Genomic DNA, 21,681 nt, shown 5'->3' with positions numbered 1-21,681 from the left:
GCACACTTCACCTGACAGAACCTTATCTAGTTGAGCTATCTATAACATATGGTATAGGATTAACCTGAGGAGGTCCCCTCATTCAAAAAAAATCTTCTCATCTCTCCATGTCAATACTATACTTTTATTTTGATTAAGATACTTCTCTAAGCTTATCTAGTAAAAGGCATACACCCTTTTGAAGGCTCAAACCTTTGTGTAGATGGATATTCAGTCTCTTACTCATGAGTCTGAATGGTAAGTTGGTCAGGAAGTCATGTAGGGCCTGAGCTTTAAATTAGATAAAGGCTGAAAGTGGTCTTAGAAAAGAGATTTTGAAGAGGAAGTAAGAAAATCTAATTTCACTCACTTACCAATTTGTCCTTATTAAGGGACTCAGTCCAAAAAAAATATCATTTAAAAAGTTGGGGTAGATAAGTTCTTTACATAGCCTTACCTGAGTGCCCCAAATCCTAGGTTTTGTTAGTATAAACTGCCTGTATTCATTATATATGCAGCCTCTCATAGTTAGATCATAAACAGTCCTTCTTTCCTTTGTGGATTCCCTAGAGATCTAGCAATCTTTTAGGTATTAAATTGCTTCCCAGAGTTAAACATGTCCCTTTCTTTCTCTTACTTAGAGAGCATTGCTGCTGACTTAATAGGGGATTTACAGAGAAAAGTTTTTTGAACTTCCCAGCACGTAGAACTGAGGATTTACAAATTGCATTAATATTAAAGTGAAGCATAAATTTTTATGTGGCCTCAGAAATCACTTTCCTGTGCAGCCTGTGCTGTGTCACTGTTGATCCAGCCCAAAGGCAGACTCAATGAAGTTTGTGTTGGAAAACACCCCCCAGCTGAGAATTCACTCAGAATGCAAGGGCCTGCCTCAATGTCTTTCCTGCAGTGGGAGAAAAATTGTCTGCTTTTCTGAAATACAAGGGCAATAGGGGCCAATTAAAAGGAGATAACTGTCATTGACTTACTCTTGGAATTTAGCAGATAACCAGTTGAGCCACATAGTGCAAAGAAAATTGAGCTGAATCTATAGTCACAGGACCTCCGTTTAAAACACAGTTTTGTCAATTCCTCCCTTTATGAATATGGTCAGATAAACTCCCTATGCCTCAGTTTCCTCAATGAGAGAGGTCATATTATCTTATAAGTTCTCTTCTAATCACTTAATCTATAATCCAATGATTTTTTTAAATTTTCCCTTGGTGAAAAGATTTTCTCAGAGATCTCGTATATTTGTACATTTTTAAGCATCTTTCCTATAAGAAGTAATGAATTTCCTTGATGATGAATTGTAATCTGTATACTCTACTGAATAGTGTTGGATTTCAAGTCAGCTCCTAAGTCTGAATCCTTCCTCAGAAGTTTACTAACTTTATATCTGTGGGTAAGCCACTTAAACTTCCTAAATCTCAGTTTCCTCAACTTCAAAATGGGATAAATGAAACCTGAACTCCCTAATTCACAGGGTTGTTTTAAGGAATATATTTTTCTAGTGTTCATGTGTTCTGTCATGGTTAAGTTGTTCTTTGTATTGTGCTCTCATGACCTCTGTCACCCTCTTTCCTTCTATCTATGAGGAATGATGATGCCTTAAGTTTCAGACTGGAAAGTGAAAAAGGGATGGCAGACAGATGTTTGGAGGCATCAAAACACTGGAAAAGCAACAATGGGTTAGTTAATCAGTTGGCTCCAGCTAGAGAAAGAAAGAAGGGGCATCTATCAATCAATCACTAAGAACTTGAAAAGATCCTAAGATTATGCCCACTGGTTCAGGTACTGGAGAAATGTTTTGATACTTAATGAAGTTTTCCATTACCCTTTTGTACTAGATAGAAACCTACTGAATTTAGTACTGGCTGGTTTTGCATAGTATCATTTTTTCCCCTCAATCACATCCATTGCAGTTAGGCCTCCCTTTACCCAGTGTGAAAAAAGTTGACCATGCTGAATATGAGTGTGTTCATCTGCAAGTAACTTTATTTTATATTAGAGTCTTAAAAATTAATTAGATGCTAGATTTAGAGTTGAATGGCTCTTTAGAACCTGGTTCCCTTTTTATTTTATACATAAGAAACTTGAATCCCAGGGAGATAGCCATGGAATAGAGGTAGCAATACTTTCAAAGTAGCATTCAAATCTGTGGGGTTTTTTTTTACCAGAACCGTGATCCTCTTCACTTTACTACATTGACTCCAGTCCTTTCTCTTAACTGTCACTAAAAACTGAATATTTAATTCAAGATAGGGTTTAAATTTTGGTAGAGATGAAAAGTACATCACAACCCATATAGGTTTTATATTTAGATTTGAAAGGGATACCACCTCAGAGGCTATCTAGTCCAATAGGAAGGTGTGACTTGACCAAGGTTATACAAATACCATGTTTATTAATGATGTGAACTCATACCATTTAACACCAGAGACATTGAGCAAGCTTTCACTGTACCTCTATTTGGTTCCACTGTCATTAGACTATAACCTCTTCACTAATTCATATTGAGCTTGTGGGAAGAACCCTGACCTGGGATTAAAAACACCATTTTCTAATCCTTCTAGTAATGTTTCACCATATGAACTTTACCTCCCTAAAGCTCATTGCACTCCTCCTGCAAATGGAAACAGGAATCTGTGCCTCGCCTCCCTCAAAGTGTTATAAATGTCTAAAGAAGTCATTTACTCTGAAAACATTTACTGACCACCCTCTGTGTATGAGAATGAGTGTTGTGTTAGGGAATGTCTTTGTAAAGAATGCACTCCCCACTACAGGGAGATGCATTGAAACATGAATGTCCCAAGGAGACTACATCAAGAAAATGAAGGTGTTTAAAATCTCCATTGCTTGAGGAACTGAGATAATAACCATTCACTTTGGCCTGTACTGATGACTACATAGGAAACATACTTTATTCTCCTCAGATTCTTATAGCTCAGTCACTCCTAGTCCATCAGTCTTTCTCCCAAGGGCTCAGGGTAGTACCCCCATAGGAATTACTTGGAAGGAGATGCCATTCATTGAATAGTTTCCTTGCTAAACATCTAGCTCAAATCCATTCAGCAACCATTAATTCCATCCCTGTATGGACAGAGCTCTGCATTTTGAAAGGGAGAAGTGGCTAGCAAATTATAAAAACTACATAGAGGCAATGAGAGAGCAGGTATCTATCTCTATTTTACCAGCAGAATGCACCAGTGTGCACACATATCCTGACACTGTGTTCAGCCAGCATTTTCAGGTCATCAGGAATAATGAAATTCTGGCTGGTGTTATTCCTTAGAACAAGGATCTTATGATTGAAATTTTTCAATTCTACAGAATAGTCAAGTACAAGGAAAGAGAATGAGCAAGATATAATATTCATGGCAAGAAACAAGTATGATTGCTAAGCTGTGGAATCCCTAGGACTTTTCCCTAATTTGTATGCCAAAGTTATTTTTTAATGTGTATACCTAGTGATGGCTTATATGGCTGATTTACATTATTTACATTATTTACATTATTGAGCTGACCCAGGATCCTGATCATACTTTTTTTTATCATACTTTTGAGGGCTTGGTCTTTAGTGAGAGGCTTAGCTTAGCTCAATGGATCAAGAACTGGACTTGGAGTCAGGAAAGCTTTAGTTCAGATCCAATTTCAGATACTTAATACTCTGTGGGCAGATTATATGGCCTCAGTTTCCTCCTCCGTGAATTAGGGATACTATTTGTACTCTCCTCCTTGGTTTGTAATAATAAAATTAGACAAAACTAATAAATAATTTTGAAAACTTTAAAGTGCTATAAAAATGCAACTTATTATTATTCATGATTTTGCTTTCCAAGAACACTTAAAGATGTGCTCCCTAAGGGTCAAGGAACTGATTTGTTGCAGCAGGGGGTCTTTAACAACTTTTAGTTCCCATTCTTCAAGGATTCAAAATAGAATAAGGAAAATCAATCACACCTTCCAAATTCAGAACAGGATTGAGACCTGGAAGGGATCTTCAAGCCCCTGCTGAAAGCTTACAAAAAATTTGCCTAGTTTATTTGCCTAGACTCTCTCTGCAACTTGGTACCCATCTGAACTCACTCTTCCATTTTCATCTCTCACACTCAAACCTCTGAAATGTCCCCACCCTGATGCTACTCCTTTGGTTTTACTTTTGTTATTTACTATGTCTGGAATCTTCTCCCACTTTACCCACCATAGTCCTAACCCATCCCTTAGGGTCAATTCAAATGCCATCTACACTAGAACTCACATCACACCAAGCACTGGATTTGGAATCAAAATTCATCAGTTCAAATCACAACTCTCTTCCTTCCTACTTGTTTGACCTTAGTCCAATCACCTAACCTCTTTTGCCCTTACTTGCTTCAGCTGAAAAATGAGTAGATTATCTCTTCTTTTTTCCATCTCAAAACCTTTGATCCTATGATCCTAATGCATCATATAATATTGTTTTATTATTTACCTAATTTTCCTTAACTCCTTACCATCCTATAAAATATGAAAGCAAGGAATAGGTGTATGACATAAACTATGTCCTTTATAAACTTGTTATATCTTCCTTCTCTGTCTGTAGCATTTAGTAAATGTTTACTTCATTGAATCCTTTGTGAACATTCACTGTTTATATTAGGGGTAGGGCAATGAAAAAGGTTGAGGTCGATATATCTCAGTTATTGACCAGTTTTTCATTCCAAATTTTGCTAAACCTTGTCCTGGCAACCAGGAAATATGAGTTCTTTTCCCAATTCCTGAATTAAATCATTATTTTCCCTTGAACAAAGACCTCTCCTCTTGTTGGCCTAAGTTTCCTTCTCTTTCTGATTATTAGAATCTCTTCCAGCTTTGATGATCCATGATTGTCATAGCTATATAGGTGACTAAAGATTATGATGATGTTATCCACTTTCCATTGCTAAAGGAACACATTGGGGTTTCCTAAAATAAATTTCTCACAGGGCATAGAGATGAAGAATGGAGAGTAAGATGCTTTTATACACAAAGCTTTCCCAGAGACAAGCTATGTTCCTTTTCATTTTGATGTTATAACTGTATTTGTTGAGTATAAAAAGGACTTTATAGAGGGCTTGACTTTTATCAGGATGGTAAATTCTACCCTGCACAGTTTCACTATCTATTATTTCTCTGGTTGTTATTAAGTCAAAATAAGTTTTAAAAATACATGACCCATATTGTGACTTTATTTTAGTCATTAACTTGCCTTACACAGTTGGCATGCTATGAACTGTTCCCAGAAAAAAAAGAAGAGCCATGATGGAATTGTGTAAAGAATGCTAGATTTAAAGTCAAAGAATCAAGGTTTGAATCCTGCTTCTTCCACTTACTTCCACTAAGTGATATTAAGCAATTCACTTCTTATTGAGCTACAGTTTACTTTTCAATAAATCAAACTAGATAAATTCTAAAGTTGCTTTCATCTCTAACTACTATATCTAGAATATGAGTGAAGACTTGCTAAGTGACTTCAGAACCAAAGTGAATGCTCACCAAGGCAATTCATTTTTATTCTCAACACCCATCCAAATGCTAGATCTCATATGCCCTCCACTATTCCTCTTATGAGAATAGCAATGGTAGTTGCAGATTGTTAAGATACCTTGGTATGTCATGTACATACATTTTCTGAACCTCCCTTATGCTTTCTTCTTGCCCTCAAAAAGAGCTAAAACACTTAATTTTATAACCCTTCTATAATTGCCTCTCCAGAAATGACATATTTGTAGAGAAGCAGCTGGAATTCACATCAAATTCTCATCACTGAATTGCAAACCAATACCTAGTATTTTTCTTTCTGCTTTTTAGTCTTAGAATGTCAAGCCATTAAAAGAAGGATGAGTTTTGGGCCAGAGGGTGGCAAGCACAATTGGTGCCCAAAATTCTGTTTTTCTTCTGTTGCTTTTCACTCTATTATTTAAAAAAATTGTATATTTATATGAGAGCTACCATGCCCCAGAAAAGCAAGAACTCATATAATCTTCGGAGTTCAGCCTTAGTGGTTATATAGCACTCAAAAGCTTAGAGGGGAAAAGAGACAATTATTCTACCTAGGGACAATAAATTGGCTGAGCATGCAATCAAGGGGAGAGTTGGGAGTGGAGGAGTGTAATGGACATTATAAACCACCTACCTGAAATTAGAGGTAAGATATGAAAAGGGGAAGGTAAAATTACATAAGTATAATAGGGATAAATTGTAGTGTACCTTGAATGTCAAACAGAAAAATGATAAATTATCCAATAGCTATATAAGTTAGTAGGTAATGGGGAACTGCTGGATGTTGTTGAACAGAAATGCGACATATCAGTATAACACTAGAAAATCTGGTGTGATGAGTGCTGATTAGTTTGATTTGGGGAAACTATTTGCCAGAGGTAGAGAACGAGGAACATAAGGTCAGGATTCTACATATTCTGAGTTTCAGTTACAGTTTGATAATCCAGAGGTGATTGGCAGATAATTAATGATGCAGCCTATCTTGCACAGAGCAGCTAAACCTTGAGTTTCATTGCAAGACAGGAAGTGGTCATAGAAAAGGATCTGATGAAGAAGCAGGCAGGAATTACTGTAAAGGTCTGATGATGATAGAGATATGAAGTCAGAATTACAGTACTGCTTCTGGCAGAAGTCTCCCTCCTTAATGGGCTAGCCATATCTGGGTTCCTTGCTGGCAAATGGACAACTCAGACTGGAAAAAGCATGAATCTTCATGAGCTTCTAGTTCCTTGATTTCATTCTTCATGTTAAAGTTCCAGTTCCAAATTTACTCCATCTTCACTGAGTCACTCATCAGTTTTGAACTGTGGCATTGAGTAAGACTCCTCATGCATTCCCCAGAAGTCTTGCTTTCAGAGCAGATTATTTACTTTCTAAGTCCTAAAAGAATTGGTATCCCTTTGCCTCCACTCTACCCTCAAGCAGGAAATTTATTTCCATCTTGTTTTATTACTATTTTGTATTATTCATTCCTTTTAATGATTCCAGGTCAAGAATAGTTGTGCAGCTAAACTTGTTTTGTACATTATAATAGTTATTGACTTCATTAGTGCTTAGGAAACATAGCAGTTGAAGGAAGAGAAAGAGTATGGAAAAGTGTTGGCTTCAGTATTGGTTTCTGACTGGATAAATCCAAAATAATTCACAAAACTCTGGATGCCAAGTTGGCATTCTTCACTGAACTCAAACTTCAGAAACCACAGAAACTGGGGTAAATTCTTAGCATTTCTGCTTATATCAGGAACCAGGCCCTGCTATGAGATTTCCCACCTCCAGATTCTTCCTCTATTGAAATGGATCATGATTGAAGCTAGTATTACTAAATGGTAGTTAATCCATATTGATCCTTCCGAGAGAGGCCTGGTATAGAAATAGGAGATTTAGAAACAGTCTTCATATACAGATGGATTAATGGAAAATAAAATAATAACTCAATATTGCTTATGAAGAGAGTGTAGAAAGAGAGGAACAAAGGAAACAATTTGGAGAATTTAGAGAGAGAATTTATATGAAACAGTGAAATATGAACATTCAGAGAATAAGGATAGTTTGAGAGGGTATAGTCTCTTGGAAACAGAAGCAGTATTTCAATAAGAGGGTGACTAACATGCTGAAGATAAAATAAGAATAGGATTTTAGAGCTAAAATGAACCAGATAGATAATCTAGTCTTTATTTCCAGTTGAGGGAACTGGAGCTCTCTCTGGACTCTGAAGCCCAGAGAGATTAGATGAGATGACTTCCCAAGGTCACAAAATGCAACAGAAGAAGTTAGTGAATTTAGTAAGGAGAAAGAGCATTATTTGCATAGAAAGATGGGGAGAAATCTTCTCTTACCAATCTCTTTCCTGTTTCTCTCTCCTTTCTCTAAATCTATTATCTAAGCCACTACTTTTATCACTTAATAATAATGTAGTATATTAACTTCTTCTTTGATAAGATTAACATCTTCTTATGAGAGCCTTATCTCCTCAACAGACACCTCTACCTACAATAATAAGGGATTCTTTCTCTGGATTAAATCAAAGTGGCTACACTCAGATACATACACTGGGTAGATCAGCAGTATTTAATTGTAGAATTGAACTGATCCAAGTAAATTAAAGAAGGTATTCAAGATTTCCCTAATAAATCTGAATTCTCACATTTAAAGGAAAGATAAAAATGTTCAAGACAGGAGAATAAAGTTAATGATATTCATTCAACTAAGCATTTACTAAATAGCTGCTATTAATACCTTTTGGATAAAGCTGAAATCAGATTAGGCTAAAGGAATTGGGAATATCCTTCATCCATTTAGCACAGTATGAAACATTTTACTGATAATACTAAAATAATTAATAATCTTACAGATCTATGACATTTTACATTTATAAAGGATTTGGATCCTAGGTTATCCTAGCTGAATGGGATCTTTGAGTTCATCTAGGTCCAACCCTTGTCCCCACTACCAATTGCTGCTGTTCTCCCAGGAACTTGAGAAGGAAAGAGTAACATCTGAATCTAATATCTTTTAAACAAGAATAATCCCAGAATCCTACCACCTAATATACTTTACTAATTCCTCACTGGCACAACTTCCCTTTTGTTTCCTGGTTTAATAAATATCTAATTAATTCTGTGATTCTTTCTTTGCCCATTCACTCTTCTTCCTAATCCTCTAAGTAGTTCACTTCCCTTCCCCTATATTAAAAAGTGTTAAGAGATAGATACTTGACTCAGACCCTCAATAACCAATTTTAGTATAAATTGAGGGGATCTCTTAGGTCATTCAACTATTAACAACAGAAGATTTTCTTAGTCATAGTAGAGAAAGGTTATTCAATAAGGGTATCCAAGTACAGATATTCCTTCCACATCATAACTTTCGCCATTGTGGTTTCATTACATCCTGGTCAGCATTAGAAATTAAGTGGGAATTTGGGGGGAGTTTTGCAGAAGGCACAGATGAGATTTAAAGGCCAGCATAGAAAAAGTTTAGAAACTCAGAAACACATAAAACATATGTGTAATTTTATGTAATATCATCCTATTTTATCTCTTAATACAATAAACATACACAATTGCTTTTTTTTAAGTGCAAAGCTTTTTTATTGTGAAAATAATACAAAAACCAATGGATAACACACAAAGACAAGAAATGTAGATATCTTTAAAAGTTTAGTAATTTATAAAGGCATACAAACTATTGTTAACACCTCATAATTCAAAATTTTTAAAAATAAAATAAATTTTTAAATTAATTTAAAAAAATACCTCATAAAAGAAAAATAAAAAAAATCAGACTTCTCTAGTATGAAGGGACACCCAAAAAAAATTTACACAGATTTTCCAGATTGCAGGAGTGACAGACTTCATGATTTGGAAGGGATACTTGTACTTAGCTTTTTAGATTCTCCCCACCTCACTCTTATGTCCTTAGGATAGGAAGGTATCTCTAGTCAGCTGAGCAAGGTAGACTACCATGGCTTAAAGTCCCTGACCCACCACATAAGTCTTTTTATGCTCTTCACTGACCATGAAGCTACATCAGTATGGCCAAAGACTATCTGGAAACTTCAGCACAGTTTGAGCCTTGACCAATTAACTTGCCAGTGATCTTTTAGGGAAAAACTAGCCTAATCTGTATTAGGGTTGTAGGAGACATCTGCCAAAAAAGGGATCTACTACAAATTAGTACCAGCAAAAGCTGTGTGGTAGGGAGATAACAGCATAAAAATTGTAGTTTATGTTACAATGGTTCTTCTGGTTCAGTCCTCTCTAACAGTAGACTACAAGGAACGTGGCTTTGCTCTTTCTCTGCTTGCCTATTCCTTCTAACAGATCTCATTTGCATTATAGCCATATTTTATATCTGAAATGGAAATTCAACAAATCAGTCTCGAGTCTGACTCCCTCCCAATTTGCTTAAACAACCAAATCCAGGGTCATAACTAGAGCAAGACATTTCTTCCCTATGTTAGTCTGTACCCTACTATATTCAGACTCCATTGCCCTGTGCTAAATAACATAACCCTTCTTCCTTGCTTACTCCCAGGTGACTACTCTCAGAATCTCCTTTGTGTTACCCATCTGCCATAGACTTCCTTCACTCCCAACCCCAATGGGGTCATTGGCTGACTTGGCTACCTTCTTTTCCAAAGTCAGTGCATTCATGCACCTCCATAACAATCTCTGACTCTCAAATGTTTTTGCTCCCAGTGAATGATTTCCAAGTAAACTCTCCTTCTGAGAGAACTAGGAAGTAGTGAATGGTGATTTGAATCAATGTCAAATTTGAGTGCCCTTAGCCCCGTTCGATTCAATCCTTTATACCTGTAACTTGAATGATGACAAGATTTAATGTTGTAGAATTCTTCCCCTATTTGTTTCTAGTTATTCTTTCTTATCATTAATGTTAGCCCTTTATCACTGTGGCCAGAAAAGTCCCCTGTAGCTGAAAGACAAGAGATTTAATGCATTGACTACTACAGTCTCCAGAGGAAGTTTCCAATTACACATTCTCACTGGAGATTAAGTATCTCACTGTGGTTTCATTCCCCATCTTCTTCAATGTAATCTTCCTAACTGGTCTCTAAGCCTATATTTTCCCACTGTTTGGGGATATAAGAGCTTGTTATTGAAGATTATTTAATGGTAAATATTTGGGGACAAGGAGAAGGAAAAGAAAATTCTGTTACCACAAATCTCTTTAGAATTTTAAAAGGTCCCTGAGAATATTGATAGGAATACAATTCTATAATATATTCATTTAATTAAACTTTAAGTGATTCCAATGTTTACTTTTAGGCTAATATTTATATAGCTAGCAAGAACAAAATTCTGATCATTCTTTCAGTATTCATGCCTTTATATTTGGCATCTTTACCTAAACAAAATAAATCTCTTCTTACATGTACATTATCAGAAATATATTCAAAACTTTAAATGTAAATAATGATTGCAAACAAAAGGAGAAGTACAGTCCTCCCACATCCTAGGAGGATCCCAATGAGGTCAGTCCTTATTTAATGTCTTTCTATCAGGCTGGTTTTACAAGTTCCTAAAGAGAGTACTCCCATTATTGTCCTTGAAAAGTTCTCCTTTCACCTCCGGTCTCAAATGATAGTCTTAATTTATTAGCCTATCATTCATGATCACCCTGGCATGACCTCACCCTAACTCTCTAATCTTTTCTATTCTTATTCTTTGAACTCCTTGTCCTTCAATCAGGCTATTATTTTAGAGTCCCTCCAACATATAATCACAGGCTTTAGAGTCAGAAGAGCTCTTACTGGTCTAATCTAGCTTCTGCTTATTACAAACCATGATCACTACAGCAGAACTCTGAAGTCGAAGTGACCTGAGATGTCATTTATCCAACTGTGCTGTTTCACAAAGGAGTAAACTGAAGACCAGAAGCTTTTAACTATTCAGACTCAGTTTCCTCTTTACATGAATTGTAATTTTCTATCCTCATTTCCATGCTAAAAGCATCACCCATGGAAAGGAGAAGATGCCTTCCTTTCCCTACACAGACTAGAGTTTAAGAGGAAGTACTCTTCTTTTAATACCTACCACTTCTACGAAACCTTTCTTGGTAGTTCCATATCAGAGAGATCAGTCCTCTCTCAAAAATTCTAATACAAGTACTATAGGCTTTAACATCCTCTCTTAGATACTTACTATAACATATGTATCTCATGTTGTTATTTTATATTTTTTCTTAATTTTACATATGTTAAATATATGTATATATATTTATATGTTTCATTTCATCTGATAAATAGAAGCTGTTTAATTAGTACTCACTAAATGATAAATGACTGAATGGCTCATGTTCTAGGAAAATCCCACTAAATAAGTCAGCAACTCTTTGGGCAGGCCCAGGAATGTTGAAATATCCTCTCTGGAAATGTGAGAGTCTTATGGATGCACTTTCAACAATATTTCCTTAAGAAATGAATGGTAGGAAATATTTTCAAGGTTAGCACAGAGGCTATTTTTTCCCATTCATCCATTTTACCTACAAAATGATTTAGTTGGCCATCTCATTATGCTATATTTTGGATTATGATCCAACAAACTCAATTTAATTTCTCATTTGTCTCTTAAGTGGACCCTATGACTAGAATATGGTATTAAGTACCAGGGGAAAGATGAACTTTCAATAAGGCAGAGCTCCTTTCTTCATGGGGCTTATATCTCTTATAGAAATAAGACATAAGCACAAGTAACCATAAAACAACAATAAATAAATATGTTGAAGGAACAACACCAAAGTGTACTCACATTTACTTGGACAGATTTCTCCATCAGTGAGGTTAACAGAATCCCAGATAATAATAGAGTACTCCCATTTGGAAGATAGAAAACTGGGCCCTATGTGTCCCTATGGGCGATAGATTTCCCAACTCTCCAAAGATGATTCATAATCCTCAATCCCTAAGGTTAACAATTGCTGATCATCAAGTACTATTTCTATAAAGTTGTCATTTTTATATTTTCTTGAATACTCAAGAATATTCAAAGAGGGTATATTTCCTAGTGATTCCAAAAGTGAAGCAAGTTTTCTCATTGGATTTTATAAACAAGAAATTTCATAACACAGAACTGAGGCAGGAGGATCTTTAAATTGGTTCCCAGTGGATTAGAGTCCTATCAGCTTCAAAAAGCAAAGTATGATTCTTACTTTTGCATCAAGATTAGACAACAAATTGCATAATACCGGTATCAAATCTTATCTGATTTATTTATGACCCCCAGTACTTAAACACTGTGCTCTCCAGGCAAGAATCACTTAATAAATGTTTTAAATTATCATTTTAATCACTAATGAGTAAATGAATTAATGAATCAATGAAACAAACTCATTTAGAACCTGTCCCTGAGGCAAGAACAAGAGCAGAGATTTGAAGTTCAAATACTTGCCTTTCTCCTCAGGTTAGAAGGAAGAGATGTCAGCCCCACCTGGCCTGCATTCTTAGCATCACCACTTATTTCCATTGTACTCCAGACAAACATTAACTGCAATTCAATCCTTGAATCTGAAGTCACAATTTATAAAAGACTTGACCCTGACCTTGACTTTCTTTTCTGTTTCTCCTACAGAAGTGGTTCATTTGAGTCTTCCTCAGGAACAGAGGATCATTGTTACTACAGTGACTGTGGGGCTCAGCACAGTATTAACCTGTGGCATTCAAGGGGCCCTCAGGCCACCCATCATATGGGAGCGCAATGGAGTCACTCTAAATTTCATGGATTTGGAAGATATCAATGTAAGTCTTCAGTTTCTTTAAAAACAAAAACAATTCTGCCTCCTAAGTCTTTTCTCAGGGTGCTATCCCTCCCAACAAGAAAAAAAAAATTGGATTGAATAGGCATTATGTACTGGTCAGACAGAAACAGACTTTGTATATTTAGGATAAATGACTAGAGGTCATGCATGAATAACAGATTGCAGAGAGCCTTGAATGTTGTGACCACATCCAAAATATCATGCTAAATTCCAATCAGTTGTCACCTTTCTTAGAGAAAATTTATAAGAGGTGACATGATGTAGAAAGTTGGCCATGGAACTCCTCCAAGATACATTGAAGTTCCCATCTTTGATAATTAATGCTTCTATGAAACTGGCCAAGTCATCTAAGCTCAGTGCTCTAGGTTATTCTTTAAGAATAGAATTTGCAGCAGAGATGCCAACGTGCTCTGATTGAGGAAGTGCTTCCCTGAGAGCTCCATCTACCAATGAAATCATAGGTTCTATCTTAGAAACTCATTGTTTGAAGTCCTTCCCTATCATCCTAAGACTGAGTGATGGATGATAGCTCATACTGAAAATACATTAGAAGTCAACTAGTCTGATATTGCTCCTTAATGGATTAAGAAACTGAGACCAAGAGAGCGGATATAAACCGGTAGTAAGTGGTACAGTAAAACTGGAATATAGGATTACAAAAAATCCAAATTCATTACTTTTTTTCTTTTTTTTTTTTTTAAACCCTTGTACTTCGGTGTATTGTCTCATAGGTGGAAGAGTGGTAAGGATGGGCAATGGGGGTTAAGTGACTTGCCCAGGGTCACACAGCTGGGAAGCGGCTGAGGCCAGGTTTGAACCTAGGACCTCCCGTCTCTAGGCCTGACTCTCACTCCACTGAGCTACCCAGCTGCCCCCTCATTACTTTTTTTAAAAGAATATCAGTGAATGATTTTGTGCTGATTTGTGTTTCATTAAATTTCTCAAATGAAGACCAAGAGGTAGGGTGGAGGAGTGGCTAAAGAACCACTAGACTTAGAATTAGATAGTACTGAGTTCAAGTTCTTCCTCTAATTGGTTATGTGACCCTGAGTAAATCACTTAACCTCATAATGCTCTTTTGTTTTTGTTAATTCATTTCAGTCCTTTCTGACTCTTTATGACCTGATTTGGGGTTTTTTGGGGAAGATGCTGGTGTAATTTACCATTTCCATCTCTAGGTAATTTTACAAATGAGGAAATTGAGGCAGAATTAAGTGAATTGCCCAGAATCATGCAGCTAGTAAGTGTCTGAGGCAAGATTTGAAGTCAGGAAGAGGAGTCCTCCTGATTCCAAGCCCAACATTCTATTCACTGTGCTATCTACCTCTTTATAATCTAGGCTACTCTAAGACTACAAGTTGCAGGAGAGCTACCTCTCTATTTTGATAGAGTTTTTCCTCACCAGGAGTTCCCACTAATCCACAGATATGCATGAAATCTAACAGTTTGACCCATTGTCAATGTTAGAGATATTTTTGCATAAGTTCTAGATCAATCAGGAGGTATTGCCAGTTATAAATGCATTAGCTGATGCTTCTGAGGTCATGTAGAACTATAATTACTGCCATCATTATCACTACAATAAGAACAACAGGGAAAAAAACTGCAGTTTCTATAGAGCTTTTAATTTTGTGCAATTTTCCTCAATATGGCTCTTTAAAGTAGATTATGGGAGTGTTTCTATGCCTATTTTTCTGATGTGAAAACTGAGGCTTAATGAGACCAATTGACTTACCCAGGGTCAAACATGAGTGGACTTTGGTTAGCCTTATAAACCAGGGCTGTTTAAAACTAAGATTGGAAGTCGGAGGTGGAAGTGGAAGAGTGCCCCCTCTGTATATGCCCACATTGGGGAGGTGTTTTTTTTTCTCTTTCTTGGTGTACCTCAGAACCAGGAATTAATTTCTCAATAGAATGCCTATAGTTTGGATAGTCTCTGATACTTTCTTCCTGTCCTGACTGTGGCAGTAATTTTCTGAGCAAGAGATATAGGGGATTCGCTCAATAATTATAACTAACTTCATTTCTTAGAAGCATCATTTACCTGAAATGTACCCAGAACTACACATCCTTAAACCAAAGGTGTCTCTGAAGATGTTGCTCAGTGACACACATAATATCATTTGATATTTCATATAAGACTTTTGTAGTGTAAAATTCAAATTGTGGACACCCAGGGTTTTCTGAGGTGAGAGCTAAATGTTCCCCTTAATTGAGATGGAAGAATAAATTCTAAACAAAATAAAGAAGCAAATCCAGGAACTGAAATAACAGAGGAGAAGAAGAACTGCTTCAACTGGTCACAGAACTTTAAGTAACATAAGTAAGAAGGAACAGAAGTCCAGAATGATCATAGTCCACACATGCTTCATCCTGTATAAGCAGATTACAGGGCATCCCTGCTGATGGAAATTCATTACAAAGTACATATAAATTCAATTTCATTCAACAAACACACATTAAAAGCCTGCTTCATGCAAGGCAACCAACCAGTTCATGATTCAGTCAATATTTGTTAAGCACTGATTAAAGTTCATTGGCTAGGATTGGCTTGTATTAGATGGGCAGCTGCTATAGGGAAATCAAAAGAATAATGTATGTTGCCAACACACGGTTTACATAATAATGTTGGGGAAATTTCAGGGACATACACAGGTCAATGATGGTGATGATTGGACGAAACAGGGCTCAGACACAAGCAGTGAGGCATAGTAGTTAGAGAACAGAACTTGAATTCAAGAAGATCTTTATTCAAGTACCAATTCTATCATATAATGGTGAGGTGACCATGGGCAAATCAGTGCCCTGGACCACTCTGAGACTTTAACTTTCAAAGAACCTTCCTACATACAATGGTCACAAGTATTTCCTCCTAGAGTTCCCTATATCAACTAAAATACCAACCCAGTCTCTATCTACACGGTCCATATAATAAGTGCTATAAAAGTTCTGAAAAGTGTGCTAAGCTTATCCTGGAGGATTTCCTTGGAAAAATGGAATTTCATTTTGGCCTTGATCATGGGACTGAATTTAGATGGGTCAAGAAGAGGAGAGTCATTCAGAGGAGTGATGAATAAGAAGAACACAGAAACCCAAGTTTTATTTTAAGATTGATAATGACGGGGAATTGACTGGAACAGATATTTTTGCATTAACAGAATCAGGCAATGAAATAAAGCCTGATCAAATTATGGAAGACCCTTAATGCCATATTGGAGATTTTGTACTTTTATCCAGTAGGACAATTGACTCTGAGTAGAGCTATGACTTTGTCCATATTGGACTGTAAAAGATGCCTCTCACTTTAAGAAAGAACAGATTGGGCAACCTTGTTCCCATCTAAGGAATAATCCATTGCCATTGACAAAAAGTATTCAAAGTTCCAAGGACCCTGTAGTTCTTATGGTAGGAATTAGGTAGGAAGTAAGGGGAAGAGAAATATGGAGTAACCCTGATTGAAACAAACTTTGTAGAGCATGGTTGCTCCTGATATAGTATCAATAGAACCCAGGGCCATAGACTTAGAGCTTGGATTGGCCTTAAAAGTAATCTAGACATCTGTGTGACCCTGGGCAAGTCACTTGACCCTCATTGCCTACCTTTACCACTCTTCTGCCTTGGAGCACAGGACTCCAAGATGGAAGGTAAGAGTTTAAAAAATAAATTAATTAATTAAAATTAAAATTAAAAAGTAATCTAGACCAGCCTTCTCAATTTGCTGTGAAGTAACTGAAGTTCAGAGATGTTAAAGGATTTCCCCAAAGTCACTTATCCAGTAAGGAGCAGAGCCTAGACTTAGTCCCATGCCCTCTTATCCAAATTCCAGTACTTCTTCCTCCTCTGCCACAGACTTGTCACTGCTTCTGCTTTACTGTCATGTTCTATCTCAGCTTCACAGAAACACATTCATCTAAGAAAATACGAAATTGGAATTGAAAGAAGATCCTCTACCTTATCATTTGAAGCTGAAAGCGGGGTGGGAAAAGGTGGAGCCTGGATTTATGACAAAACCAGGAGAGAAAAATGAAGACAGTTGTTTGACTTATCCACCTCCTTTCTTTATCATTTTTATGAGACATCTTGATTGGCAACAAAATATTAATCACTTTTCCCTGTTCTTTTAATGAGAAGCTTTCAGGAGCAACACAATAGTAATTTGTCTTGTCTGATATGTTAAGAATCCCATTAATGAATTCAGTTACACAGCCATTATAGAGTGCCATTTTAATGACACATGTAATTAAACTTTTCTGATTTGCAAACATCAAGAATGCTGTGAGCACCAGAACACTATTTGATCAGAAAGTAATGAACCCCCCTCGCTAGCCAGGAGACAAATCAAAACACTCTACATGAACTTCCAGAGGAGAAAGACATTACTGTCAAAAAGCATTTATTGTTTCTCTCCTTGAGCTAAGTGCCAAGCCAAAGGTGTGGCCAAGAAACCTATGTCAGAGGGTCAAAGAGCCTTGAAGATTTTCATTAGAGACTCAACAAAACTACGTAGATTATCATGAAAGTGTAAAATATCTCACGTGTGCCAATATTGAGAGAGATTTCAGAGGTGTGGAATGTGCACAATTTAATTATATCCTCAGACCATCTCTCATGCCTATTCCTACTTGTAATTTGATAGAGAATTGTCAGATCCTTGGTAAGATGCATGCTTAGACCCTAATGCACTTTCCTTCCTGCATTCTGTAGCATACTCCATAGGTTCTTGGCATTATTTATAACAGTAATGACCATTGTAATAACCTACACTTTTTTGTCTCTTTTTAAGGTTTACAAAGCACTCTTGCAAATATTATCCTTATGACAGCCCTAGGAGAGACGTGCTTTTATTATCCCCATTTTACAGATGAGGAAATTTAAATAGAGGTTAGGTTACTTGCTCAGGGTCACACAGTGTCTCAGGCAGGATTTGAACCTGTATCTTCCTGTCTCCCTAGCCAGCACGCTGACCACTATACTACCTAGCTTCCTCTTTCATGTACCAAGTCAAATTGCTTGTTCTCCTCCAATCAGGGAATGTTATAACTGTCAAAAACAATGGTGACCATGGAATTTAACCCAAACATTTGTAAATGAGGAAACTCAAGCTAAGATAAGTTAAGAATAGTGATAAATATAGCTAGCATTTGAATAAAACATTAAAGTTCACAAGGGACTTTATATTATAATTTGAAAGTATTCATATTATTAACACCATTTCACAATTTAGAAAACTGATGATTAGATCAAATAAATAACTTGTTCAAGGTGACATAGCTAATAAGTGGCTATACATAATGGGATACAAATATAGTATTTCTTATCTCCAACTCTTAACACAAGCACAGCCAAGCCTAGCAAGGGTCAGAACCCAAACCTATGTCTTTCCTCTAAATTTCTCTTCAGTGCCATGGAGAATGTAGCTCTGTGTTCCAAAAACACAGAGACCAAGAATAAATCCCAAGGAAATTCCACCTTATACTTGCAGACTTCCTGTCCCTGACATCAGATCATCTAGTCCAAACCCATTATTTTACAAATGAAGCAACGATTTGCCCAAGAGGGAAAACTCCATCTTTGGGAGAACTCACTCCCAAAAACCTAACTAATCCAAAACTGTTCTTTTGAATCTGAATCAGGTTGGTCCAAGATATGTTTCAAGAGGGGAGTAAATGAAAGGTAGTTTTTCCCCAAAAACATACAGGCAGTCTATAATTCTGATGACCCATTGAAGAAAATCAGGACATAGCTTCAGAGATGATTTTAGGTCAATATGTGCTTAGAAACTGACTTTAAGGGGATGGGTGGGTGGCTCATTGGATTGAGAGTCAGCCCTAAGCATAGAGGGACCTGGGTTCAAATTTGGCCTCATATGCTTCCTATCTGTGTGACATTGGGCAAATCATTTAACTACCATTGCCTTGTCCTTACCATTCTTCTGACTTGAAACCAATACGTAGTATCAATTCAAAGGCAGAATGTTAGGATAATTTTTTAAATAATTCTATAATAAGACAATTTATAGTGAATAAGCACAGTTAAATACATGTTAGTTTGAGAGAAGGTATACTATAATTCAAGGGCATGCATCATGAAATGTTTCACATAGAAGGTGATGATTGAGTCAACCCTTGAAAGAAAAGAATGATTATGCTAGGTGAAACTGAAGAAAACATACATTCTATACATGGAGGATAGTTGTAATAAAGTAAAGGAGATAAAAGATGGAGTTTTGTGTATTAGGACAGAGACAAGGCCAGTTTAGCTAGATCACAGAGCAAGAAATGGGGCATAGTGCTCATCATGACTGGAGATGGGAAAGATAGATTGGGGTTAAGTGTGAAGTTCCTTCTTTAAATGTTAAATAGAGGAATTTATGAGTTTAATTTTAAAAAATTTCAGTTAACAAGTATTTCCTCTTTTCTACTTTCTTTTGCCAATGAAAAAAGAAAAAAAAGATAAAGACTAAGTAAGAACACTTATAACTAATATGCATAATCAAGTCAAACAAATTCCCACATTACTCATAAATGTGTCTCATTCTGTATAATTAGTCCATCACCTTTCTGTCAGAAGGTGTATACCATTCTTCATCTTCAGGCCCCTATAATCATGGTTGGTCATTGCATTAATTAGTCACACCATAAATTAGAGAATCAAGGAAGAAATTGCCTTCATGGAGAGGGCTTGGAGATACAGAAAATCACTGAAAAAAAACAGCCAGACAATTTAAATTAAAAAAAATTTGCACCAAAAAACCAATGTAATTAAGCTTAGAAGGCAAAGAATTAACTCAGAATAAAATCTTTGCGGCATGTTTTTCTTCCATTTTTAAGCTATCTAATGAACTAATTAAAATTTATAAGAATATGAACCATCCTCTACTGATAGGTAGTCAAAGCAAATGAACAAGCTGTTCTCAAGAGAAGATACCCAAGCTATCAGTAGGCATTTGGGAAGGAGAAATTTGCTCTAAATCACTTATAATTTTTTAAAAGTAAATTAAAGCGCGCCCTGAGACTTGTAAAGAAATCTCCGGCAGAGGATCAAGCAAGGGGGTCCACCAGGGGGCTTGACCTTGGAAAAAACCAGACCTCAGACCCCAGGAGCCAAAAGACTGCAGACAGTCGCTGAGCGCGAGGATAAAGCTGAGAAGCTGCTGGGCTAACAATGGCTACCCAGTCTCAGGAAGTTCAGAAGAGAAAGATTAACAACAAGAAAAAGAAGTCTTTAACGCTCGACAACTTTTACACAGAGAAAATCCAGACAACCAAGCAAACAGAGGAGGAGAACAAACAAGCATCCGGACCCTCCTCAGATAAGGAAAACTCCTCACAAGCTATGGAAGAGTTCAAAACTGAGATGTTGAGGAAAATGGAAGAGATCTGGTAAGAAAATAACTGTTTAAAAGGTAGAATCTTGCAATTGGAAAGTGAGGCTCAGAAATCAAATGAACTGATAAGCAAATTGAACACCAGAAATGACCAGATTGAAAAGGAAAACCAGAAGATTATAGCCAAAAACCAAAAGATCATAGCTGAAAAACCAAAAGATTATAGCTGAAAACCAGTCCCTAAAGGCTAGAATTGAGCAATTAGAAGCTAATGATCTCTCAAGACAACAAGAACAAATAAAACAAAGTCAAAAGACTGAAAAAATAGAAGGAAACATGAAATATCTCAATGAGAAAGTGACAGACCAAGAAAACCGGTCTAGAAGAGACAATTTGAGAATTATTGGTCTTCCAGAAAACCAAGAAATTAATAGAAACCTGGACTCCATACTAAAAGAAATTATTCAGCAAAATTGCCCTGAAGTCCTACAACAAGAGGGCAATATAGACATGGAAAGGATCCATAGAACACCTGCGTCATTCGATCCAGATAAGAAAACGCCCAGGAATATACTTGCCAAATTCAAGAGCTTCCAAGTAAAAGAAAAAATCTTACAAGAAGCCAGAAAGAGACAATTCAAATATCAAGGAGCACCAATCAGGATCACACAGGATCTGGCAGCCTCCACGCTAAAAGACCACAAGGCTTGGAATACGATATTCAGAAAGGCAAGAGAGCTGGGCCTGCAACCATGGATCAACTACCCATCAAAATTGACTATATATTTCCAGGGGAAAGTATGGGCATTCAACAAAATTGAAGAATTCCAGGTATTTGCACAGAAAAGACCAGGGCTAAATGGAAAGTTTGATATCAAACCACAAAAATCAAGAGAAACATGAAAAGGTAAATAAGAAACAGAGGGGAAAGAAAGAAAACTCATAATTTTTAAATTTGCCTTTTTAAGGGCCTCAGTAAGATCTAATTATCTGTATTCCTATGTAGAGAAATGTTATGTATAATTCTCTGTAGTGAACTCTATTCACTATTATAATATTCACTATTATAGTAATCA

At 36.5% G+C, this 21,681-nt stretch overlaps 1 protein-coding gene across 1 annotated transcript in view; it reads left to right on the top strand.

The window, feature by feature from the left end:
• The window catches only part of FSTL4 (follistatin like 4), an 874,220-nt gene that overhangs the window by 727,453 nt on the left and 125,086 nt on the right, over positions 1-21,681 (top strand). Inside the window, exon 6 of the mRNA XM_044661912.1 lies at positions 13,092-13,258. Coding sequence (XP_044517847.1) covers positions 13,092-13,258 — 167 coding nt within the window. The remainder of the gene's footprint in view (positions 1-13,091; positions 13,259-21,681) is intronic.

The sequence above is a fragment of the Gracilinanus agilis genome, chromosome 2 (genome assembly GCF_016433145.1).
Source record: "Gracilinanus agilis isolate LMUSP501 chromosome 2, AgileGrace, whole genome shotgun sequence".
NCBI lineage: Eukaryota > Metazoa > Chordata > Mammalia > Didelphimorphia > Didelphidae > Gracilinanus > Gracilinanus agilis.
This window is presented reverse-complemented; position numbering and strand designations above follow the sequence as displayed.